Source organism: Hypomesus transpacificus, chromosome 19 (genome assembly GCF_021917145.1).
Source record: "Hypomesus transpacificus isolate Combined female chromosome 19, fHypTra1, whole genome shotgun sequence".
NCBI lineage: Eukaryota > Metazoa > Chordata > Actinopteri > Osmeriformes > Osmeridae > Hypomesus > Hypomesus transpacificus.
This window is the reverse complement of record NC_061078.1, coordinates 14,940,245-14,966,934: the sequence shown is the minus strand read 5'-3', so window position 1 is coordinate 14,966,934 and position 26,690 is coordinate 14,940,245. Positions and strand designations below refer to the sequence as shown.

Sequence of the window (26,690 nt, the reverse complement as noted above, 5' to 3'; positions counted from 1 at the left end):
GCTTGGGTGGTCGTTCACAGTAGTTTACTATCACTGCTGTGTCCTGAGTTTACAGAATTTTTGTTTTTCTGGATCTGTTGTTTGGTATTATTTGTCTTTGATATTGGTGGTGGCCATAGCTGTGACAGATCGTTTGTCTGCAGCTATCAATTGCTATTGGTTTGTTTATAAGAAGTTATGAGTAAAGAGAATAGAGGAAGGAGATATGTACATAAGGATTGATGGAAAGAAAGGATGTGCTTGCTACAGGATGTGCAGGCCAACAGGCCTTTGCCCAGGTTGTGTCATTCTAAGGCATTTTAAAGGTACAGTAGGTAAAAAGGTTTCAGTAAATGTTTTTAACATTTTGTCCCCAATAAACATGTGTAAGCTAATGAGGCCCTCTGAGAGTTGTTCAGCAACACAGACAGCTCAGTGCCAGGGGAATATACACTACAATTTTATTTGCAGCCCGCTTCTTTCCACACATTCACGTTCCAGAAATCCAGTTCTAGCCAAATGCCTTCGGCAAGGTTGGCTTTCGCCCTTGGCATTTTTTGTGAAACCGCTGTAAATCAAATTTAAGCTGAAAGAAACCATGGAAGTTCAGACAAGAATTGGGGTTGTTTCTCATACTTGATTTATTTTATAAGATTACCTAGTGCAGCTTTAAACACATACTGGATCTGACCAGACATTTTAAGATTTTGATTATCTTTTTTATAAAATGTTTTTGTAAATACTTTTGTTATTATTGGTTTTGTTTTTAAACATGTTTAATTACTTTTTTGTTCACTTCAGCAAACCCAACAAAACATTCAAAGTCTGCTTTTTGAAACTCTTAGTCATTTGAAACCATTTTCCATGTGTATAAATGACCTGGTGTGTTCTCAAAACATTTAATAAAGACAATTAAAGGCACAAAGCTCTGTGCTCCAATAGTTTTGATGCATTTAATAAGTTATTTAGTATTAAAAGGTCAAATTCAATGTTAACCTTTTAAATAAACTTTTACAACTGTCTTGACTTTGTTGTTCTGTATGGATCTCAATAACATGGAAGTCTAAAACTTAAATAGAATTTTGCTGATCTTCACATTACAAATACTTTTTACTTTACATTGATGGTTCAGCCCATGATCGTCAACGTACCACGGCTGTCAACCGATCAGAATTCAAGATTGATATTCTACAGCAAAAACACACTTGAAAAGAAACTAGGCATAGCCAGACCACACCACTCTTATGCATTCATAGACGTGTCTTTTCCAAGCTCTAATGAAGTGAGTAAGACACTTTCCAGACATGCTATTTTGTCTAAGGCAGTAGATGAGAAGCTATCCAACAGGTCCTAGACAACCCTTTATTGAAATGCCTTCTCATCAATATGATAGGGATAGGAAGTATATGTGTCACAGTTGTAATCTATAGCATTGTTCAGTATTCCAAAATGCTGCATGGCATAGTTGTTTCACACAGGCTGCATGTTGATATCCTCATCCTGTTCCTTCCGAGAAGGGGGGCGTGGTTCATCTTCTCCAATGTCCTGTTTGTCCCGCTCCGCCTCCAACCAGCTCTGAGGTGGAATCATCTTCTTAGGACCGTGTGGGGGTGGGCCCAACAGGGCCTCAATGTCCTCATAGTTCACCACCTCTCGCTCCAGCAGTGCGTTTGCCAACTAGAAACACACAAGGAAAATAAGGTTTAGGGGAAAGGACAGCAAGAGAGACGCAGGGTTTTAGTGAATGTGTAATTTTCCACAACATTAGATTCTATTTGTGGTGGTAGGCAGGGGTGGAGCCAGACGATGTAAACATTAGGGATTAGTCCAAGCCTAGGTCCTAGTATTGGTTTGATGTGAGACTTCAACAAGTAATGCAAGCGTGCAGAGTGCACAAGCAGAATTCCTTTTTGTTGAGCTTCATGTAATCTGAACATTACGTTGGACCCACATAGTTAAATACATTTCGCAAATATAACAATTAATATTATTATATTCAACTTGAATGTATCAGTTTTGGACAAATTTGTGCAGAGAAGTATGATACTAAGGACCAATCCTAATGTCCCCCCTAAAACCTGAACTCTCAGACTTACTTGACGTCATCTAGTAAGGTGATTGAGTGCAAGAGGCTGCAAGGGCTCAAAATGCTCTAAATTGGAATGCGACAGCCTATGCTGCATTATCGGCAAAATAGTAATGTTGTTGGATGAAATCTGTTGAAAGCATATTTAGAATTTATATTCAAAGGACTAACTACACACAGTTCTGGCTATTCTAACCATGAGTGAGCTTTGTGTTTAAACTTACCTGTTAACTTTTATTTCTAACTATGTTTATGTCAGGGTAGGTTGCTCCTTCAATGCAGACATACGAAAACGGTACATAAAGGGCTCAAAATTTCTGCGAAAGAGCCATTGCGGACTTGGAAGATTTGACCGTGGAACAGCCCTGCAGAGCACGAAGCGATCACGGCGCTTCGCAGCCTGTGTGGCCGATCCAATTTGATAACATTGGCACCGAAAAGAAAAAGTCTGCGCTTCCCGGTGCGTCGTAGCTAATCGTGTCGCTTCGCAGCCAGTGTGTCCTAGGCGTAACAGTGCGTGTCCACTACAGCACCTTCCCATAGTGCACCATGCGAGTGGGGCAAGAAGGGGCTGAGCGAATCAATGTGCTGCGCGCAGCTCTACAATGATTTTTTTTGCCATGTCAAACAGCAGGGGCGTTGTTAGACATAGAACTCTACTGGGGCACAGTCCCCTATTCATATCCCTTTTTTCTTTCTTCCAAGCTCGCTGCGCACAATGCACTACTCGGCTATAGAAACTCCCCTTGCTTAACCCACTATGTAGTTCACCGACGCAAGTTTGATATCAACTTTGGCAGGGACATCAATAGTTAATGCGAGAGCGCGCATTTCCCCCCCCATTCATTTGACCATAAATACAGTTTTTTGAGCTTCATGTAATATTGTTTTTATGTTTTAGTCAAAATGAGATGATCGGTAGGCCTATTACTTAGAAACTTTCTTTAGTTTTGTCATGTTTTCTTAGGCTACCTCAATTCTGACTTGTGTGCAGAGTCCGATACCTGGACTTCTGTGAGTGTACTGAACTGGCTATTCGGCAAGCTCAGAAGAGCGCCCTGACATGGAATTCTGCGGGCATCGTTTGTTTTCGGTTAAACTGCTTTGATTTTTACAAGCATTGATTGGGATAATGCATTTATTTTTTCCAGGATTATCATCTAAATGAGTGCACTGACTAATACAGTAAATTGTTCAAACTCAAACTAAATTTTACTGGGGCACAGCAGATTTATACTAGGGCACATGCCCCAGTAAAAAGGGTCAAACAACGCCCCTGTCAAACAGTAAAAAACTATGTATGGGAACACTGATTTGTCCAAGTGTGGGGTAAAGAAGGTCTAACCATGATCAGCTTGTCTCTGTTGTCAATAAGCAGCTTCTCTGTGGTTCTGTACGCCCCAGCAATCAGGATCTTGGCTTCCTGGGAAGAACACACAGCCACTTTGATTATCCTGGATTATTAACAGTACATGTCAAAGGGCCATGCAAATTCTAAATATTGATGTTAATACACTATGAATATTAGATTTACAGTTTGACATATTTATGATAGACAGATGGATGGAGACTGACGTGGTCCATTTGTTGCTGGAGTCCCTGGCTGAAGGGTCTTCGCCCAATGGCTCCTTGTTCCTCCGTTTCTGGGAAGGACACCTGGCCCACATTAGGAGACATGCCATACTGCTTCACCATTGAGTAGGCCACACGGGTCACCTTACGCAGGTCATCCTGGGCCCCTGGGACACACACAGGAGCAGAAGCCACTTAGAACCTCTCTGAGGAAATTCATGTGTAGATTAGCATGTGTGTGTGTGTGTGTGTGCGCACCAGCCAGGACAGCAGTACCTGTGGTCACCTTGTTGAAGGTGATGGCCTCGGAGACCCTGCCTCCCAGAGCCATGCACATCCTCTCAAACAGCTGTTCCTTGGTGAACAGGTACTGGTCCCTGGGCAGGATCTGGGCAAAGCCGAGCGCAGCGTTGGTGCGGGGGGCAATAGACACCTAGACCATTGACAAGCCAGGTCAAAACAGAACATGACTACATCAAGAAACTAATCAGTCCAGTTGTAAACAGGACTGATGTACTAATGTATAAATATGTATATATTATATAAATACATATTGAATATAATAAATATGTAATCATGGAACATAGAGCACTGAGTGGGGAAATAATGGGACAGACAAGCGAGTTGTGAGCAGGTGATAAAATGTGTGTGTGTGTTACCTTCAAGACGGCCTCTGTGTGTTCCAACAGCCATCCTACCAGGGCGTGGCCAGACTCATGAAACGCGACCACCCTCTGCTCCTCTTTTGACAAGATCTTACTCTTCTTCACACTCCCTGTTTTCAGTTAGACAGTTAGGGCATCGACAGCATCCATTATAAATGATTCAAAAACACCAGTGGTCCGAAATTAAGCTATTCATGTAGGAATCTGTATTAGCTCAGTCTTGGTGCTGTACCTGCTATGACCCTCTCCACAGCATACTCAAAGTTGAAGGTGTCAATAGACTTGTAGCCCTCCCTGGCTGCATGTAGCGCAGCCTCATTACAGATGTTGGCTATGTCTGCCCCTAGATGGGTTTTAGAGGGTGAGTGAAGAGGATTCAATCCTTTTTCAATGGTGAGAGAATGTGCAGCAAGAGCGAGTGTGTGCTCTCATACCACTGAAGCCTGGTGTGAGCTCGGCCAGGCGTAGAGAGTAGAAGTTAGCAGGCTGTGTCAGCTTCAGGATCTTCAGGTGCTGCTCATATATCTCCTTCCTTTCCTGGAACACAGATGAAAAGAGCCATCACCAAACCACCATCACACTGGTATTAAACCTCTCACTAAGGGCAAGTTCTTTAAGGTTTATTAGATTCAAACCAGGAGCCGAGTGCACCAGTTGGGCATAAAAGAAGTTGGTCTTAACTCCTATGTCGGTCTTAGCTACGTCCGACTTTGTGATTTGAACTTGCACCAAGCTTGACAGACAACGGTCGTAGCTACGCCTGGTCTTAAGATGTGTGTCCTTGTGAAAATGCGAAAGAGTCGGTGGTTGCCACGCAACACATTTAAGAGCCTATCCAAATTGCACTCTATAGCTATTAGCTTGCCCATCTCCTTTCAAAACAAGCCATGGATCAAAATGGCTTGGAAATCGATCACCAATAAAATTAACAGTGGATTTGTGCGATCACGGAGGACTCTTTCTTGCCTTAATACCCTTTCCATATGTTGCCTATAAACAAGACGCACTGCATGTGCGATCAAACTGTTGTACATTATAATTACCATGGATATTAGTCTGATTTTCCAACTTACGCCTGGTCCCCACTAGGCGTAAAATGTACACCCAGGTGCAGCACATAAAGGGCTTAAGTCTAACTGGTGCATTAGTCGTAACTTTAAGTTAGTCGTAACTTTCAGTTCTACGTCGGACGTAGCGTTACACCCAGGCATACGCCCATCTGGTGGTGCACTCGGCTCCAGAAGTGTAACTATTGATAGCTTAGTGCAACCCTGAAGGTGTGTGAGTACCTGCAGCGTTGGCAGGTCTATAAAGATGTGTCTATCCAGCCTGCCAGGCCTCATCAGGGCATTATCCAAGATGTCTGCCCGGTTGGTGGAGGCCAGTACGATCACATGGTCAGTGGTGCCCATACCTGGGGACAGGGAGAAAGAATAGCTGAGCATATGTTCCCTATCTTGGATCGTTTCCCCTAATATACAAAAAAGTATATTCAAAAACATTTCCCAGTGTTCTTAGTTGACAGCTAAACACCATCCATGTTTATGAAGCCAGATTTATAGATGAAATCCATTTGTTATGAGATTCTCCATAGAAAGGTCCTCTTAGTTGCTAGATTTAATGTCATTTTTGTCCAGGCAATCAGCCTGTAATCTCCCCCTCACCGTCCATCTCCACCAGGAGCTGATTGAGGGTCTGCTCCTCCTCAGTGTTGGAGAAACCAGACATGTTACTGGAGCGTTTCTTCCCCACGGCATCAATCTCATCTATGTAGACGATGCAGGGAGCCCTGGCACGTGCCTCCTTGAACAGACTCCTCACCCTGGCAGCCCCTAGCCCTGCACACGCAGCACACACACACACATTGTTCTAATAAGGGTTCTACAGCAGCAGGCAATTAAAATGGTTTCTTTTGAAACTGAAACGTAGTATGATGGAGTATCACAGTATCTACAAATCTGAACAGAGATGCTACCCATTTGTCATGTCTTACCTCCGATGACCTCCACAAACTCAGAGCCAGCCATGGCCAGGAAGGGGACCTGAGCCTCAGTGGCCACAGCCTTGGCCAGCAGGGTCTTTCCACAGCCGGGGGGGCCAAGCAGCAGGGAACCTTTAGGAACCTTGGCCCCCAAAAGGAGGTAGCGGTCTGGGTTCTACCAACACAGACACAGGATAAGAGAGTTGAAGAGGGTCCTGAGGGGTTGAAATACTTGATTTATCTATAAATTGTATTTGGTATACTCAATTTAACACAAATATATATATATATATATATATATATATATATATATATATATATATATATTACAATGAATCTACAAAATTCAAACAAATGACAGTCATACCGTAGATGGAGGGGGACCACAGAAGAAACACTGGGGGCCTCATATACTAACATTGCGACCCCAGCTTAATCTGCGCCTTTGCCCAACCGCAAATAGCGGACGGTGTATTTCCGCATTTTGCGTGGTATCTGGTATAAAACCAGATCTTCGTCGGGCAATCAGCGCCCATTAGTGTTAATTAGCGCGCCGTTAACATACGGGAAAATCGCCTGCATGTTACTGCCACCATGGGTGATTCGAGAAAAAAATATACCCTCCCAGCACCGGTAATCTGCGTTTTTACTCAAGTGCGCTGCCTTTGTAAATACGGTGTTATGTTTTTACCCGCTATTTCATGCATGAAATGGGCGCAATCCTGTTAGTAAATGAGGCCCTGGGTTTTTAGCCATCTTACCTTGAGGTAGTCCACAAACTCCTTGACCTCCATTTTAGCTTCATGCATTCCCGCTACATCTTTGAAGCTCACACCCTTCCCTGACTTACCGTCCACTATGGTGAACTTAGCCATCTTCAGTTGGTTCTGTAGTGCAGAAAAAGACATCAATACAATTCATATTAACCAACACCACATCCAATACAGAAAAGAACATAGAGCACAATAGTAGACTCAAAGTTTAGGAAAGAAGTATTGAATAGATTAAAAAGGGTCAGTAAAATGTCTTGACTCACAAAAGCACTGAAGCCCCCTTCTCTACCCCCCATGCCAGCCAGACGAAAGATGTACCAGAGGATTGCCACTCCGATGGCAGCCATCCCTAGGGCATAGAGAGCGCTGGGATGCAGAAACACACACTAAGGTGAAAACAGATACAGTACCAACTCTTGAAGCATACAATTATAGTAGTGGAACCTTGTATCGGCCAAAACAACAAGCTACTCACTTTCCAAAGAAACCAGTGCGTTTGTAGGAGACGGGTATTCTATCTTTGTTGTTGATGTTAAGCTCTTCCTCTGCGGCTCTCAGCTTCTCTTCAAACTTGTCGATGTTCGCCACTTGCATGCGATACATCAGAGCCAGCCTCTGCACATGAACATTGGGTGGGGGAGCACAAACCCTGGTTCACCTTTCAAACGATACATTTCCAACAAAATTTGCCACTTCAATATGACAATAAAATTAATAAATAAAAATAAAATGCATTAACACCAGCCCATCTAACTCTAGTCTGAATCTTATTTCAACCTACCGGCCGTCCAAAGATGACCGCCCCCGGGTGAAGGTAGATTTCCACAATGTCGCTCTCTGGGACCACCTGCACGCGCGACACTTCTCCCTTGGCCAGCATCTCGTTGACAAAGTCGTTCCAGGAGATGTTGCCGCCACTGGTGTTGATGGAGTTGAGCAGGCTCATGATGAGGGCGATGATAAAGAGGGTACGCAGGCGCTCCCGGTACATCTGGTCCTCCTGCTCTCGACGCTTCTTCTCCTCTAAAGCAAAATTATGTGAAAGACAATCAAGTAAGACAACCATAAAGACCAATTACAATCAGCAAAGGGAGTTAGGTGGCTGAACAGTTAGGGAATCGGGCTAGTAATCAGAAAGTTGCCGGTTCGATTCCCGGCCAGGAAAATTATGTTGTGTCCTTGGGCCTTGTGTCCTTTACCTTCATCTTCTTCTGGTGTTTTTCCCTTTAATCCATCTGGGGTTTTTTTGTCCTCTTTGGACTGAGATGTACTAAAGTAATGTGTGGCTCCTGCAATGATAAGTTCAGAAATTAATGTCAATCACAGTGAGTCAGGTGAGCCTCAGAGCTTAGAACGTTAGGCTTGGTGTTGGCTTACCAAACAGATTCCACAGTCCAAAATGATTGTTAATCAAGTTATTCTTGATCAGCACTTGACTTAGTCCAACCAGTCTGGGATTTAATGGTTTGAGCAGAAATGGCTGTGAAGAGAGAGTATGAATCAGATGGAAGAGTTATTTGCGGCAGGATCCCTCTTGCTATGTGTATGATCCGTGTGGTCCTTTTGCCGTGTCTTCACTACATGTCAAAGTTCATAATTTTACAGTTTTACAGTCAATTCTACATCTAAAAAGTCGAGCAGGGCAGCTTTCAAGGGATATGGAAATTCTGCTTTTAGCCAGCATGGTCCGATTATTTTGGTGATTTGTTTAAAACTGGCAATCTGAGTGAGACTGCGTCCCCGCGTTACACTGTTTTGACGTTAGCATATGTCAGACTCGGTCGCTCACTAGCAGTGTGCACACCGTTCTGTTGTATTTCACTCCATGCCTATTGTAAATAGGAGCCTGCTAGCCAGCATCTCGGATTTCTTTAACCAAGCCTATTTGATTCATCATTTGCCTGAGAAAGCGACCTCCGTTAGCCAGGCTAGTTTTGCCCGATCACTTGGTCAGGCTATTTAAAGGTATCGCCGATACTATCGGGGTCAAGTGACTTTAGTGCATAGACAGTAGTAGGCTACTTGACCAAAGGAGAAGTGCCTCAAAAGTTAATGTCAAGCCCTGTAATCCAGTGGCCAGAGATATATGAATTAGTGATGTCGTTCGTGAACGATTCGTTCATTTTTAACGAATCCTTACAAGGACTCCGGAGTAACGTCCTCTCAAACAGTGATTCGTTCATTTTCTCGTACCCGCGCATCGGGACTGTTGCATAGGCTCGTCCAAGTAAACATAAATTATTCGTTCATTTCCCGACTTGGTCTTTGGGTTCGAGTCTTTGGATCATTTTTCACGTGACCTGCATAGGCTCTGTACTGGTAGCTAGAGGAAACGAACGATTCGTTCATTTTCCGACTCGGTCTTTCTACGAGTCTTGGATAATTTTTCACGTGACCTGCATAGGCTCTGTACTGGTAGCTAGGGGAAACGAACGATTCGTTCATTTTATGATTATAGATGGGCACTTGTGGTTTAGTTCTTTGCAGTAATTCTAGGCCTCCACGAAGAGGGTTTCCACGAATAACTAAACTGATACTTCAGTTATCACACTGTTGCTAATGGAAATAGTCCTGAAAGTCTCGAAGCCAGATCCAGATCCAGGGCATTACTGTTGGATCAAGATAATAACATCTCCAAATCAGAAATGAAATTAGGTTGCTAGTAGGTAGCAAACGTCGTTGACTTACCAGAATGAGCTTAGAGTTGAGACCATTGTGTGAATGACTTGCAAATGACCGCGATGGGCCATCACGTAATAGCTGTTTACAGTTGAGACATGCCGACTCCAATAACTTTGCACCATTCCGATTTGCAAGCCTATTTACAGATGTTGTCGATAGATTGTTAAATCGTCCGGTTAATGTCAATATTGTGGTCTTGTAATTCCGACAAGAACCAGCACGACGTTGCAAAAGCAACGCTGCCATATTATGCAAGCTACGATGGCTAAACTATTTAGAATATATACGAAGAGAGGCAAATGAACGTATCTTGTAAAAATGACATCTTGGTTGTTGATGTTTGTCGGACAAAACTCTAGAGCTAGCTTCCTTAGCTATCCGCTTGGCTCCAAGGTCTGCGTCAGTGTGCACATACGTTTATTATTCAACGTGCTCAGCAAAGATGAGAAATACGAGATACCTCACTCGCCACCTTCTTTGCGGGGTGAATACATGTAGCCTACACTTCATTCCCTTTTTTTATATATATATATATATATATAATGTAACGGTTTGACATAGATATACAGACTTACTTGAAAGAGTAAGTGTATGGCTAAGAGTAAGCCTACGAAGAAGTAGGCTAGCAAATGTTCTGTTCTGACAAAATCTTGGACCTAACGAACTTTAAACTTTGACCCTTAAATATTTACATTATTATATATTTCATCCATCTTATATAAATAAAAACATTCATATCTCACAGTTGAGAATACAATAACATTTCATTTAGGTTAGCATTCACTTAAAAATAAAACAGCAAACGCCATTCTTATGTTGAGTTTACGTCTTGCAACTATCAATTTGCGCATTATTTTTGCAGGATGTTAAAATTCCTGTTTTCAGAGCTATGTGTTTTTTTTTTAAATATATACATAACTTAATAATCCTATCTGTAATAACAGAAGAAGAAAAAAATTATCGTTTAATTAAACCACATGGTAAAATATCCCCGCCACCCACTACCGGATACCTAGATGAGGCAATTTAATTGTGTAGCGGTAGAGAGCGCTATTGTCCTGACTGATTATAAGGAGGCAAGAACATCAAGGGCACAGCTGAGTACCAAAATAGAAAACATACTCTACCCCTCTTATGCAATATTTGTACATATGTTCCATATAATTATAATTTTTTATTTAATAAATCTAAAAGATTGCACTGCCTATGTATATCATTTTCCGAAGGCAATTGACAAATACATGAATTGTTCTTATTTAATTATTTATTCAAATGTGGTGCTCTGAAATATTCTGTCAGGAAAAATAAGGCAAGCACTCCGACCATGACAAACATTTCAACAACCCAATCAGAAACAGGTTCTTTCTTAACCAATAGTATTATTTGTTTCATTGGCATTCACGCCATGTTTATTGCTCTACGAAACTCGCTGAATTCTCTGTACTTTTGTTATGGATGAAAGTGCATACCAACGGGTCACCTAATATGGGTTGACTCGTGTAGCTTTTTGAACACATTAGAAAAGTGTTAGCTGTAATAACTGTCCATTTAGCCAACAAGTGTCTCCATTTTATGTTTTGACTAGTTTGTATGACATTTTCTTCTGGCTCACTTAAACGTAAATAAATTGTTTTATCAAATATTCTACTGTGAATTTGTCTATATGTTGTATTCGCTTAACAGTAAGAAAGTCTGAAAGACTACGGCAACGTAAATCAAGTTCTCCCAGTTACCGTACTCCATTTCCTTTGCTTGGTTTCCCTACTGATAAGGTTCATTTAATAGAAACTGGAGTTCTTTGCAAACCATGTTGGCCACTCTTGACAGTCTTATCAATTCAGGCCACATCCCTGACTCGACTCCTAATGGCGTCAGTTGCACAGGCACACAAATTGTCACCGCCCACAAACAACACCCAATCAGATTCCTTGTTTCATTCCGCTTCGGTCTCCTGCTCTCCGCGTAGAAGTCTGGACTTGAGAAGGCCGCCTGATAACAGTTTGGAAGTGGTTTCAGCAGAGAAATTTGACGGAAAAATACACATTTTCTCTACTTTGAATTCACCAATCAAGCTTTCAGTTTTGATTAATAGACAATTTAATAATCATTTCTAGCTATGAAGAATACGTAATAAATCTGCACGCGCGTTTTGAGAAGCTTTTTCATCCGCTTGTTGGTCTGAGAATTCGATAACGTTAGTGCTAGCGCTACCTTTGCAAGCTAGCTAGCTAGCAAGCCTCCAGTGAACTGATTTTGATCCAAGATGTTTTCTGCAAGTTTCGTTGGATGTCTCCAATCGGCAGCTTGATCAACTGGAGAGTATCCAATGGGAAAATCAAGCATCGGGTGGGAATATCGGGGATAAGCTTATAGACTTTTAAGAAGTAGCCGACGTTAGCTGAAATTCTATCGAAGGTAAGTACACTAGTAACACATTGTCGTCGATAATAACATACAGCTAGCAAGCAAGATAGCCACTTGGCAAAGCCAGCTAAACTAACCTACTTCAGCTAGCTAGCTACTGTAGCTCTGTAGCGTTAGCTACCCTTTAAGTGTTGTTCAACATCCGCTTGCTGTGCTAGCTCAGTAGTAACTAGGCCTCAGTAGTGTAGCTAGCTAGCTAGTATTTTCACATTTTGTCATGACCGTTTATGTAACAAGCTTGTTACTAGTAGCTGACTACCAAACCTAGGAAGCTACTGTAGGTATCCACCCCAGACTGATCCAGTTCCTTAACCTTGTGACATTTTATAGTATATTGCTATATTTATAAACATAGCAGGCAATTGTATTAAAACATTTAAAGTAGGTTCGTCAAAATAGTTGTGCTGTTATGCCCAGTGATTAAACGTCCTAAGAAAATTCAGTACTAAATTATCCTTGGTGTGTGTGAAACACCTTTTCGTTGGAGAAGTATGTTGTCGTTCGAATGTTTTTCTTGTCATATAGCTTAATTGTTGATAACATTTAGTGTGAAGTTAAATAGAGTCTTCATTGGTGCATGATTGCACTCCTTTAGAGGAAAGGTAAATGTCGTAAACAAGGACACGCCAGCAGGATGGCACTGAGGATATTAGTGTCATCAGCAGTGTCGGTGCTCAAGATCATTGTATTCACCAGTATCCTGACAGGACACTCCGTGGAACTCTTTTGCTTGACTAGAACGAAAAATGTGGTTGATGAGCAGTGGCTTGGTGCAGTATCAGTGCTGGGGGAAACACTGCAGTGGGGCTGCTTCTGCCCCTGGTGTTTTCATCCTCTACTCTTGCCCGGGAGCCCCTATGCTTACTGTTAGTGTTTCTATGGAAATCCACAGGGTCAAACCCTTCAAGCTCACTTTTGCTTGTTAGCCTTTTATTTTCTTTGTGATTCAGACAAGCTTGTAGATATGACTAATTGTGAATACACAATCTGTTAGTATCCTAACGTTCACTAGTATGAATCTTGTCAAAGGTTAGGTTGTGTTATTCTTTGTTTCTGGTCTGGTAATTGGGTAAGCAGGGGCAGCATTCTTCATGGCTATCTATGCCAGGAGGATATTTTGTGACGTAGTTCCTGAGATGTTGCCCAATTCAACTTTTTCAACTGCAGTAGCGTTTGATCAATATTTAGTTTGGGCATTTCTTGGATCGTGTATTGTACTCCAAATGTCTGACCCAGACAGATTTAATCTACTCTTACTTTGGCTGACAAATGTAGTAGGGTGTTGATAGTTTGCTCTGTTTTGGTTGTGGTCCTGCATCAACTGATAGAACCTCATGCAACTGATCCAGGCATGTTGAACCAGCCCCCACAGTAGGTTAGAGGCTTGTCCACTTTGAGCTGCAGAGAGTGTGCATATGAGACAGGAAGTAAAGTTCTAAATGGGTCAGTGGCGTTCCTGTGTTGGGAGCTGTGCTTTCTCACAGCCATTTCCTGTGTTTCAGGACAGGAGGGCACTTTGTGTCTGGCCTGTCTTGAGCTGCCTCTCCCTCTTGTCAGACCGTGTCTGCTGCAGTTACCAGGTCCTGCACCACAGTCACTCGCCCTAGCTCTTGATGCTGTGGCCTTGGTGATGCTTTCAGCAGATTCTGCAGTGCAGGGTGTGTAAGAACAGCTACGCACATTGCTGTTTAGCAGTGTTATCATGCTGTGAGCTAGCTGGCAGCGTGGCTACTGTCACTGCGAGGTTGTGGTTCAGATCCCACCACATCCCCTCTCAACAGGCTTGAACTATTGCCTGTTTACCGGAGCTGCCTTCTCTAGTGAATGTGCATGCCTTCCTGCTGATATGCAAGATTGACGCATGAGCCACAGATAGGATGAATGTCTTTATCATGATAATTATTCAATACTTAGCTTTTAGAATGCAAACGACTGAGTGCTTCTTTTTGTCTACTGTTCATCTCTAGGCCTGTTGATTGGAATTCACAGCGGTCAGTGTTGTATCAGTGGTAATAGGGAACCTTGGCCAGCATAGGCTGCCCGGCTACATTCTGTTGATGCAATGTTATCTGGGCTCAGCAGGCTGAGCTTGCGCCTAACACGATCTAAGGTACAGTGTGTGTTTTGGTCTAGGTTGGGGTAACCTACTTCTTCTGATTATCCTGTTTTGGTGACTTGAATTCCTGCCCTCACGTTCTGTGTCCTTTCTCTCCTCCCCCACCCTGTGAGTGGGCTGAGTGTGTGCTCGGCCTGTTGGTAAACAAGCATGGCTACTACAATTTGGCCTCCCTTCTTTAGCAGAGTACATTTTGTATAGCTTTCTCCTCATATCACAACCTGCCGGCGTCACCAAATGCCATTCCGAGCTCTTTGAAATCCACTGCTGCCCCTCTCATCCCACACCCAGACACAAAATGGCAGTGGACGCCCTCTTCTCCCCCAGGGATCAGTGGAGCCTCATTTGGAACAGTAGAGGGTCCTGTTGTCGGATGCCTGCTCCTTTCCTATGCTCCGCCTGTCCCTGCTGCTCCTCTGCACCACTTTTGATCATGTTTTTCTCTCACTCCTCTTCCTCCTCCTCTGCTTCTTCTTCTGACTCTTACACATCAAAGGCAAAGGTTCTCTCCCCATCTCTGCGCTACGGCATTTTCAAAACTGTACTTTTAACAGTATTGCTTTTGATCTTTTTAGAGGCATGTTTGAAGATTGAAAATTTTATCTGGTAGCTTCTTAGTCAGAGTTATCATGTCAGTCACTTTTTTTAGAGGTGGGAGACATTTTAAAACCCCAGGTCATTATTTAGCCTGCTCTTTGCTACTATGAACCAATGGATTGTTCTGGTCATTCCTTTGTGAATTTTATCTTCAAATCCTTGATGTTTTGAGTCAAGTATCTATCTTAATCTGATGTTAGTATGTGTTGTTTTTAAGTGTTTTAAAGGGAAACAGAGGGAGCGAGGGGAGCGTGTATGTGGATGTTAAGCGTGGGGGAGGTGGCAGTCTGTTAGTGTGGGCAGATGTGAGTGGAGAAAAAGCACGGGGAGGGGGTGGGGTACTAGCAGTGGAGGGAGGGGTGGAAAGCCGGAGACAATAGTTGGTGTTTGGATCTGCTGAACGGGCTGATGTTTTACCCATACGTGGCACAGAGAATGGACTACGGTTGCCGGAAGGTAAAATGCTAAGGGAAATCTCACATACTTTAGGATGTTTAGTTTGCTGTAATGTAAAGTCATAAATAACTCTTAAGCTAGCTAGCCAGTCCAGAGAGTCTCTGGTAAAACCGTCTGGAACTCCTCTTGACGTGTCTCTCTGGGTTTGGTTGCTCTGGCCTGCCTGCTCCGTCTGTCTGACCCTGGAGAGAGCCATCTCTCATGGAACCGCCGGTCTCTTCTTCCCACTCCTAAATGTTTCATACTCTGCCTGTTTAAGTGCCACTAGCAACTCTAAAGCTCGCTCCGCTCGGTCCACAAAAGTGTCCCCACCCTTTGGCCCATGCAAGTACACGGTCACAGCTATTGCAAATTTGCACTAGTTCTCTCGCTTTTCTCTCATCTCAGTTGCTGCCTATCAGAGAGAGCACCGAGGTGGGATTCATCCAGCCTTTTAAATGCTTCGATCACTCGGATGGGTAGAACATGCTTCAGAAAAGGACTGCCATTTTAGGATTGGCTTTACTGAGCAGAGTAAATGAACCTGCATATTGCCGAGTATGCTTTATTTCCTCCTGTCCCTCAACAAAAACCTTTATAAAGATCAATTGAGAGATGAAAGGTGGGGGGCCTGAAATAGTGCTGCGGAGTGGGTTGTGTGCGCGAGACTGCAGCAATCAGGCCATGGGGGGGGGGGGGGGGGGGGTGACCTAGCACTGGGGGGGCTGTGTGTGTTTTAGTTTATCCTGGCAGTGTGTTGAGTGGGGTGGCTTAGGGTGTGATTGGCCTGGCTGAATCTCAATCAGCGGGGCCTTCAGCACTGCTGGCCTTTTGATGGGCCAGCTGCAGCCATTCACCCTGCTGGCCATTTACATAGAAATGCAGCCACAGGAAGGGGGGAGGGGTTTAGGAGGAGGGGGGAGGGGGTGGGGGATGTGCGTGACTGAAAAGCATACCTAACCAAAAGCTATAGAGAGGATGCCTATGCTGGACCAAGCGGAGCCACACTTTGTTTTAAGCAGGCGGCCTGGGTGCCATATACATCGCACAATGCCTCTAAGCACCCTCCTTTGACGAGCACACAATCACACCACTCAGCTGTTTTCTCTCTTTACAAACCCGCCAAGGGTCGGTGAGGCTGGGTCTGGTTGGTCATCCTTACAACAACTTTGACTCTTTTTTTTTTTGCCGATGCCTTTTGCTCCTTGCTTGTATGAAATGTACCGTTCAGGAAATCATATTGTTATGTAGGGCTGCAACTAACGATAATTTTAATAATCGATGAATCTGTCTTCTTTTTTTCGATTAATCTAATTTTTTTAAACCCTTAATTTCTAACCCTTTATTCAAAAACAGAACTGACAGTGCCAATTCACGCTGCAAAACATCTTCAGAATGTGCACTAAACAGGCACACCATTTTTTTAAAGTTATTAATATTAGCGTGTATTTAATGATATTTTCAGAGATTAGCAATTTATTTGAGTTGTTTCAAACTTTATAGAAAATTGAAAGGTTGTGGAAGTAGGCCAGACTTTATTAGAATAATCTGGTGTATATTTGAGATTTCTTTTACACAATTTTGACAAGTTTTGCGAGGATTATGCTATTTTCAAAGATAAGTGGTTTTCTATCAATTTATTTGAAACTTCATTGAGAAAGTAAAGGCTGTGGAAGTATAGCCGACATTGTTAAGATACTCTGGTGTCTGGTGTCACCTCGGTCAATTAACACACCTTTTCCATGTATTTAGTGTGAAATGTTCCCACACCTTGGATGACTTAGGTCGTACTGATTTCTCTGCCTCAGCCATGTGTTTTAGAAAAACGTTACTCAACAACGTCTCTCCTTTACCTCCACTCTGCTCCGCACTCAACTAAACATATGTATTTTTTTATACTCAAACATCCCTGACTTATTGATTGGCGTAATAGTCGGGCGACGCAACAAATCGATAATTACATTTGTTGCCAACGCTTTTAATAATCGATTCGTTGTTGCAGTCCTTGTTATGGCATTTTCAAGGCTGTGCGTTTAAAAATGTCTTCCCAGTATGCTCTGTGCCCTGTCAGACACTGAAAGACAGAGTTTGCTCCAGAGTTTGAATCGAGGCCAGTGTGTCATTTATTAGGTTCCTCTGTCTCTCCAGGAGCACCATCAAGGTGTTTCTCCAGGCTGGGACTGAGACAGTGTGATGAGAAGACCCTATTAGGCTTCAGGCCTAATTACCTGTGCAGACCAGGGGATAAGGCTGGATAATGTTGCCGAAATGTGTCACAATATCAATATATTAGGTTTGATTAGTTTATTTTAATTACCTTTAAGATGTTAATAAAGACCAGAAGAAAAATCATTTTTAAGTTAACCACTTTATTTCTTATGTAACCACCTGTATTCATCAAGGCAAACAGGTAATCATTTGGTTTACACAACAATGAACAAGTGAAAATTCACACTAGCTACGACCACGTAATGGCGATTTACCCTTCTAACGACACAACCATGCAATCTTTGTGGACGGACTGACCGAGCTAGCTATATAGCTTTTAGTCAGCTAAAAACACTGGTCACTACAAAGAGTGGAAGTGGCTACGGTGATATAATACGTTGTATTTCCTTTTTCAACGGTTTTCCTGCTCAGTTTACACACAACAGTGTTCTGTTATCGGTCAGGCTTGAAACTGATAAAAACTGCCATACTGACGAGCTGACCTGGCCAACTTTTTGCTAACCGTCTGCACTTATTTTCTCCACGCTGTTTCTGCATCACATGTTGATGGTGCAACCAAACAATACAATGATTTCCTTTTTTGCATGCCACTCTTATCGCGCATAAGAAAGACATGGGACATGATGGGCTGTTCATGAAGAGAGAAAAAAAGGCACGCTTGGGGGTTGTTTGGAGGGTTATGTGCTATGCTGGCGGTATGAATGTCATGCTTTTAACTATCGAGCATTTTACTTATTGCTGTCTATTGGGGTGCATATCCCTATTGTTTTATCGCCTGGGCTTTGTTTGATTGGTTGGGACCACACCAGGTGGTTGTGGTAGCATGGGTCAGCCCAGATCAGGTGGTTGTGGTAGCCTGGGTCAGCTAGTGGCTGAGGTTGTATTTGTTAGACCAGGCCACATCCAAGCAGTGTTATGCGGTTGGCTGGTCGTGAAAAGTTCGGATTTGTTGCAGCTAGTTAACTTGACGACTCAGCACCCGGTTTCTTCTCTGCTGTTGCTCCAGTGACGGATCTCAGAACCCAAGGGCTTACACACCAGTCCAGCCCTGGTGGTTTAGTTCTATGTGCTCTAACCTGTACTGCTCTAACTGCCATGAGATCTGGTTTCACAGGCTTAGAAATGGGCTAACAGCAGCTGGCTGCCCTGCAGGTCTGACTACTGTCTGTTTTCCAGTGTCTCCGAGCTCTAACCTGGTATGTTTCTAACTGGGGCAGTCTGACTGCTGCCGAGGGAGGGAGAGAGGGAAGAAACACACCTTCAGTAGGCCACGGGACTTTCCCTTATGTATATGTGGAAGGACAGGCTCTGCCTCTTAAAGTGACATGCCTGGTTGATTTTAGCAACACTAGCAACTGCTATATTTTTGGCGGTTATTTTCTCTGTAGCTAAACGTTGGAATAGATAGCATGCTTATCAAGGTCACTGTCTCCATGGCATAGTATTGTAGCATCATGACAAACCGCAACCCACTCTTTATTTATGTACTGCTGGAGGGGAAACCATGCTTTTTCAAAATGGAGGAGCAGAGAAAGTGAGTGAACAGGGAGTGGGGTAGGGTGGAGATTTGTCAGTCTTGGTGTGTTTCTTGCCAGCAAGCAGTAGAGTTGGGTATTGTTTCAGATTCCAATAGTTCCAATAGTTTTTCTGGAGAGAAAAAAGATAAGAATATAATGTTCTGTTAGCTAGCTCTTATTCAGATGTTCAAATAAACACAGGAGAATATAATTGATATTTTTGTGAAAAATGAAACATGTCGCGCTTTCTGTTTTTATTCAACAACATTTGTAGGCCTATTATCCAATCCTGTATTTAGCCTATTCTATTGAACTACAAAAATTATCCAAAGTTTATGTCAAATTATGAGATGGAAATAAATACGAGGGAGGAGTAGCCTTACCTGTCATTTGTATTTCTGGGGAAATTGTTTACTTGCGAGCCGTCACTTTTGTGCACAATGTCTCACCGTACTGCTATCAACTAGCTAATTGACGTGAACACTGCTGATACAGCTCTGTAGCTAGCTAGCTAACCTGCTATCGGAACACACAGTTAGCTTATTCCTACGTTCATCAAGACTAAATAGTTTTCAGAAAATATCTCGGAGCTCCCACAGCCAAATAATTGCTAGCCTAGGCTACTACCTCTCCATTAAATGACAAAATGAAACGAAAATTGGCAGAGCGGGCACAAAAAAGGCTAAATTGCTCAAAGTAATTAGTTGAATCCTTTGGCTTTATATTTCAGCTGTAAAGTCAACCAATCAGTCTCTAGCCATGTGAAAGGCTGATGAAGGGGAGTACAAGCGACAGTACGGAAGAAACCTCTTGCAAATTAGCTATTTTCCTTATGCAAAAATACCACCAAGGAATCGAAGGTAGAAAAATCGAAATGCGAATTTCTTATCGAATCCATCGTTCTTATACATTTTGAACTGGTTCTCGATACCCAACCCTAGCAAGCAGTGCTTAACCCAGGCCTAATACCAGTCCCAGTGTGCGCTGTGACACAGCTATGTGTTGCATACTTGCGAAGGAGAACCAGGTGTTGATCATGCATGTTGTTGGCTAAGCCTAAGCATGGCTAAATATACTCCAGCTATTCCCCCCATGAGTTTCAAACTCTTCTGAAGCTCCTTCCAGGGTTTTATAGCAACACACACACACACACTCACTCAGAAACATAAGCTTTATGTTGGTAGTGGATGTCAGATACTGCAATTCACACGCAACAGCAGTTTTCTCCTGCAGTTCATCACGGTGTGTTTGTGTGCCGCGTCTTAGCATGCGGAGAAAGGGCTAACGGCCGCTACCAGTAGCAGTAACTCACCATGATTGTTTTTTAATCTTATGATTATCAGTGTGTGTGTTAAAGTACCTCTCAAGATTCCTCATGAGATTTGGAAGATCGTGTTGCGTAATCCTGTTTAGTCTGGTGCTGTCTCTCCATAGCTGGCCTCTCTGTGTGACTTCTGTGACTGAGCTCTCTCTCCATAGCTGGTCTCTGTGTGGCTATGCTGTGGCTGAGGTCTCCTTGCTGGTATCTCTGCGTGTGTGGCTGTACTGTGGATGAGGTCTCTTCTAGCTGGTCCCTCTGTGTAGCTGTGCTGTGGTCTCTCTAACCTGCCTGGCACTCGGGCAATATGGAGATCTATTTCAGGCTCATACTGTTCTATTATGAATGTTTAAGTTTCTGAATTATTCAATTGTGCGTAAGGACGTTATTTTTGGAGTACTAATCGGAGTCCATCTGGGTTGAGGTGAAGCTGCTGCTTCTAATCTCACGGCCACGCTCTCACGCAGGCCTGAGGAGGGTCAAGCACAGTGACACTGCAGCGCAGGTGACACACACAACACGTTCTGACGCTTTCTCCATCTTTGCTCAACCACGGTTCCTCAGGAAGTGTAAGGCGTCAAGGCTAATTGTTAGCTTGGTTTCCTGCACTAAATCACTGACTCAAACACACACATACACACTAAAGCTGCAAAGCCGGGGGGGAGGGGTTGGGGTGGAGTGTATGTATGTGTATGTCTACTGCAATGGAGATTATTCTTGGTGGATTTGGAGGGAAAGTTCTGTGGAGCACTTGGAGAGAATGATAATGAGGAGAGTTTTGCTAGGGGGCATAATAACAGGCTGTCAAGCTCCACTGCAGCCTCGCTGCATAACTGCCACGGCTTCGTGCGACAACAGGAAGTGATGTATGTGCCAGCAGGCGGGTCTAATAACACTTGTGACTGCAAACAGGAAGTGAATGTCAGTAGAGTATTCAGTTCCTTCTAGACACCACAAGGGTATGGCCTAGGGATATTTGCAAGCTCTTGCACAACACATCCTAACATCAGCCTTGTCTCCGGAGAGATAACACCAATTGAATGATGATTTTCCAAGAACAGGGTTGGTCATTCTTGCTATAGGCCTATCGGCGAGATATCTGCTTTTCACAATGTCATTGCAGATAACCTACTATTGTTCTGTTGTCGTTAAACCCATTGACTCTCTGTTCATGAAGTAACCGTCGCAAAAATCACTGACACCAGCCAAGCCAGGGCTCTACACCAACCTTTTCCACTTGTGGCACTTGCGCTACTAGCTTTTTCAGCCGCTCTGGATAATAACAAACAATAATGAACCTGTATTGCACACAGATGTGCACTTTAATTACTTGCCATCTTTTAAACCACATGCCTTCTTGTTTTCTTTAACATGGGATAGATTTACTGCATTAGAAAATACAGTGGGCATTATTGGGGATGGCTGAGCGGTTAGGGAATCGGGCTATTACATCAGAAGGTTGCCGGTTCGAGTCCGCGCAAAATTATGTAGGGTCCTTGGGCAAGGTACTTCACCCTACTTGCCTCGGGGGAATGTCCCTGTACTCACTGTAAGTCACTCTGGATAAGACTGTCTGCTAAATGACAATGTCAATTATTATTGGGTGTGCTCAAGCCTTCGGCGAGAGCACAACCATTGTTCCCTCTCATATATTTTATTATTATTATTTTTATTTATTTTCCCACCCCTAAGGATCTGTCAATATTTGGACTACATAGACACGTCGGTGTCAAAAGTTTAGTGTTGGTAGCGACTGAGTTGCTTGTATTTTTATATACGTTCGGTTTCACGGTTTAGGCTGAACTTTGTGGCAAAAAGTGCCTTGTCAACAAAGGGAACTCAGTGCCAACGTCACAACATCAGCACACGTTAGCAACGACACATGGATACAACGTGCATAGATGTGCTGTTGCACAGCGAGTACCGTATCGTGCTGTGGTGTACTAGCAGCATCATACATGTACATTCAAGCAAATCAAGACTTGCATGTACATTAAGTAATGTTACATTAAATAATGTATTTATACTCAATCTTGTGTGGTGCGTCGCTGGCTTCAATGCCACAGCCTTAACTTTATTTTTAATTAGCCATTTCCCCCTAAATAGATGTCAAGCTTATTTACGTTTTTGGGGGCATATTTTTAGTTAGCATATGGTACTGTTTGAATCGCAATTCCATCTGAAATACTGCCGGTGACAACGTAGTTACAGTAGCTTCTTTCAAAGGGGGTTCTTAAAGAATTATGGAATATGAGTAGGGTAAATGCTTGAAAAAATCACTAGAAGGGAAACACTTAAGGGGACGGACCCAACTGCAACCAACGCAAGCAAGCACACCCCTCTCTAGTTACATTGAGCTATGGTTGGCACAGATGGGCAGACTCCTGAACTCTTGGAGATCCTCAAGATGCTGTAAAGTGGAATAGTTTTTTTTTTTTTTTTTTTTTAAGTTCATCACACAACAGAAGAATGTGTGGTTAACTACCCATCCAAATGCGAACACTGACAAGTATGTTAAATTAGACTTTGAAATTGTGAGAAAATCAGCAGTCTTCTCTGCTTTAGACTGGGGGGGCGTGTCGCCTGAAGGAGCTGAAGTTCCGCCCCTCTAATTTATTGAATTTAGCAACAACAGCAACACTAGGCAAATCAATTGCAGATATCAGAACAGACCTACCTGCAGTCTCTTGAGTGTTTTATGTGTTAATTGCTTTGTCTTTGCATCGTACCAGCTGAGTAACAGAATGCAACCGACTGATCTGACGTAGATAGGTTGCTGTGACGTAAATAAGTTGGGTTTTTGCCCCGCCTATGCAAAACCTGAGCTGGAAACGGGAAACAAACTGTTCAACGGTCTAACTCCACATTTCAGTGTGACAAAGTATTCACGCTTTTCACATGCTTTCTGGAACTCATTTCACACGTATATAATGTACTGAGAAAGCAAATCATGGAATTTTACGAAACGCAAGGGCGGCCGGTGTTGATTCTGTGGGGCACTGCCACAAATTAGTCTATGTGTGGTAAACACTGGTTTATTATATTCAGAACATTTCAAACAGTATAGATGTATCGTCATTTTCGGAAAATAAGCCGCGGCTCGTACTCTGATTTGACAGTTTTCTTGTGCTGCTTATTTCGAAGCGGCTTAATAGTCCGATTTTAGTACAAAAAAGTGGCTTTGTCTCAAGATCTCTACAGACCATGCAGCTTATTTAATGCTCAACACTTGAACGGGGGCTTATTACTTGAAAGAGGAATTATTTACTGTGTCGTCTCAGTTACACTATTAGGGTTTGGAAATAGTGACTTGCTAAAGTAGGCAAAGGGCTAGTAGAACATAACATTTCATAATAATTTCAGTTAATCAAACAGGTGCAAGACCCAGTGAAATCTTACTGGCTAGCTAGCAAAATAACGCTAGCATCGCTAACAACATTACTAATTTAACTTTGGTAGTGTAACCGAGCTCTTTGTAAGTTCGTTTTAGATATAATTGTATATGATCGTGTGGACGCTACGGCAACTTTGTTTGCTTTCAAAGTGCGGCTTATATTCCAGCCCACTAAGATTTACAAACCAAAAGTGCTCATTCTGGGGGGGGGGGGGGGGGGTGCGGCCTTATACACGATGAAGCTTATTTTCCGAAAAATACAGTAATAAAGTAATCACTATTTTTTATTGTTGTTAACTGATCAATGGTTTGAGGACAGACCTCTTCAACTACCAGCATCAAATGAAACAATAATGATGTTGGGCACCCCTAAAAAGAGTCTAAAATTGCCACTGGGCAATACTATTTATACACTGGTGATGGTACCTATGACAACTGGTATTCTTCAAGCCACTGGTGTCGAAATTCATATGTCTGTATCGTTTTTCCCGCGTGTTTTCCCTTACGAATCTTTCTCAGGCTCGTCATTCTCACTCACAGGCTCCGTTTGACATGGCGAATCGACATCAAGTGATGGTTCGGTTACACTTGAACGTCCCTTTTACATTTACATTACATTTATGCATTTAGCAGACGCTTTTATCCAAAGCGACTTCCAAGAGAGAGCTTTACAAAAGAGCATAGGTCACTGATCATAACAACGAGGTAGTCCCAAACATTGCAAGCAGCCAAAACATGAAGTATACATTGTGAAAAAACTAAACAAGTGCCAAAAGGGAAGACCCATAAGAGCATGCAGTTATACAAGTTACAAATTAAAACAACATGAACCACAAAAAGTGCAGGACTGTACCTGTAGAAGAACAATCAACAGTAAAATATTTCACAGCAAGTACAAGACTTAACTTCGTTATAACTAACCTACAAGAGCAACAAGTCACTCAATAAGTCATTGTGATCCTGGAGGAAACTAACATCAGGTCCAGCCAAGCATTCCTAAGTGCCGTTGTACTCCCTTTAAAAAAAAAAATGAGTCAATTGTCCGCTTCATTTTAACACGTCAAATTTGAGTATATATCCAATTGCTGCGTGCGTATTGACTAGTTTTCTAATATATTTTTTATTTATCAACGTTAGGCTACACCATTCCGGGAGGGGGCCGGGTGGGTCGCCGGGCTGAAGCCAACTTGATGTGTTGAATTCTCAGAGCCTGTTATAAAACATATTCTTAAATTACACATTACTGTTTTAATAAATGCTCATAACAAATCATAGCATATTGCCTAAAATTAAGGTAAGCACAAAAATAATCAGTGATACATTTGCGACCCATTACAAATTATGGTCGCAATGGCATTTTATAAAGGTCACAAATGCAACCATTTCGGTCGCAGGGTAGTGCCCTGCAAGCTCATGTGTGATCTCTGTGGGCAGCAATCTGCATGCCGCAAGGCCGACACATCTAGTCCAGAAAATGTAAATGAAATCCAGATTCTATGTTGTGTATTTCACTACGTGGCAAAGCATCTGCCAGTTTGAAAAAGGCTTAAGGCCTAATCTGAGGCGTTTACAGTCAGGAAGAGGACTAGGTGAGAGGTGGTAGGGAGGGGGTGTGGAGGTGAGCCTGTGTCGTGATGGGGGTAAATAGAATGTGACATACAGATCCAGCAGAAGACTACAGGATCTGGAATGGCTTTTTGGATTGCAACACACACAGAGGCAACAGTTATCTGTGGTGGTCAGCTCCTATTTCTGTGAGAGGCTGGCTAGGGAGCTCATGCCCCTCAGTGTAATGGGAATGGAAACCCAGTCCAAGCACATTAACACAGCTAACACACCTCTGCTCCAAACCCAGGCTTACCCAGGCACTAGCATTATTCTGGGTGAACCAGAATGAAGCACATCTAAAATGTGGGCAGGAATAAATATTCCTGTCATGTAATTGTATTTGTGTATGTGATTCTGGTGCCTGTTTTAGCTTTCTGTAGGCACTAGGAATGCAAATTCTGCTCTGATTTGGTGTGTGTCTTTCCTTCTGCTCAATCTCATATTGTTGAAAGCCTCTGCTGCCATGGAAACGGCGAATGACAAACAAGATGGCCGTAGAAAACGCCAGGTGTGTGCGTGCGTGGCAGCCTTTATCCAAATATTCCGTCTTCTCCTCCTCTCTGCCTTTGCATCTATCTTATCATCCCATTTTCTCCATGGTTTTTTCTCAGTCCTCTGCTCTCTTGCCCCCCACTCCCCCCATCGTTTCTCTCTCTCTGCCACTGCCCCTCCGCCCACTCTCTCTCTCTAGTCCCCCTTCTTTCTTCCCCCCTCCCTCTCTCCTCATCTCTGCATTCTCAGACTGTGTCGATGCACCAGTGAAGAATCCTGCAGCCCTGCTGGTGTGTGAATCTTAAGTGTGCATGGAGCTGTGTGTGTGTGTGTGTGAAGCTGTGTGTGTGTTGTGTTCCTGCTCAGAAGTGCCTAGTGAAACACTGATACTTAGCTGCGTAGTGATGCCGTGCCCCAGCTAGAGCTATGGAGAAGTGGACTGTCTGTCTGCTACTGTGTGTCAGGACATCTCATGGGTGTCCCTGAAATCAGTGTTCTGTGTGCTGGTCAGTTTTACTTCTGCCTACGTGACACTGCACAGTGATTAGAATATCAGGGCTAAACCTTGTGAAAGGCTAAACCTTTGCTTACTTAGAGAGATGTTTGGACCGAAGGACAGGAAGAGAGAGGTGGATACAGAGAGATGTGAACATGAGAGAGGATTGCTGACAGGGGTTGTTATTAAGCCAGGCAGAGAGGTAGACAGACAGGCAGGCAGAGAGGTAAACAGACAGGCAGGCAGAGAGGTATACAGACAGGCAGAGATGAAGGGGTGTCAGTTTTGGTAAATGTTGCTTTCGATACGGTGACACCCATTGACCG

The 26,690-nt window shown here is 43.1% G+C and overlaps 2 protein-coding genes across 3 annotated transcripts in view; one reads left to right on the top strand and one right to left on the bottom strand.

Annotated features, from left to right (window-relative positions):
- Window positions 1-424: 424 nt before the first annotated feature.
- Window positions 425-10,170, bottom strand: spg7 (SPG7 matrix AAA peptidase subunit, paraplegin). Its single transcript, XM_047041853.1, has 17 exons — window positions 9,745-10,170; window positions 8,434-8,536; window positions 8,256-8,345; window positions 7,838-8,079; window positions 7,532-7,671; window positions 7,320-7,422; window positions 7,045-7,170; window positions 6,296-6,458; window positions 5,967-6,140; window positions 5,592-5,716; window positions 4,737-4,839; window positions 4,535-4,645; window positions 4,297-4,412; window positions 3,914-4,070; window positions 3,641-3,804; window positions 3,411-3,488; window positions 425-1,656 (listed from the first exon to the last, which is right to left on the bottom strand). Exons 1-17 carry the CDS (start codon window positions 9,982-9,984, stop codon window positions 1,450-1,452), a joined length of 2,442 nt encoding a protein of 813 aa, XP_046897809.1. The 5' UTR covers window positions 9,985-10,170; the 3' UTR covers window positions 425-1,449.
- Window positions 10,171-11,695: 1,525 nt separating this feature from the next.
- Window positions 11,696-26,690, top strand: part of ankrd11 (ankyrin repeat domain 11) — an 88,522-nt gene continuing 73,527 nt past the window's right edge. For both annotated transcript variants that reach the window (XM_047041441.1, XM_047041442.1), the window contains exon 1: window positions 11,696-12,153. The gene's annotated coding sequence lies outside the window, so the exon portion shown is untranslated. The remainder of the gene's footprint in view (window positions 12,154-26,690) is intronic.

Coding starts and splice junctions, on each gene's coding strand:
- spg7 (XM_047041853.1), bottom strand. CDS start 9,984: ATGGCAGCGTTGCTTTTGCAACGTCGTGCTGGTTCTTGTCGGAATTAC. Junction 8,537..9,744: donor TCAACTCTAAGCTCATTCTG/GTAAGTCAACGA, acceptor CTCTCTTCACAG/CCATTTCTGCTCAAACCATT. Junction 6,141..6,295: donor GTTTGTGGAGGTCATCGGAG/GTAAGACATGAC, acceptor CTGCGTGTGCAG/GGCTAGGGGCTGCCAGGGTG.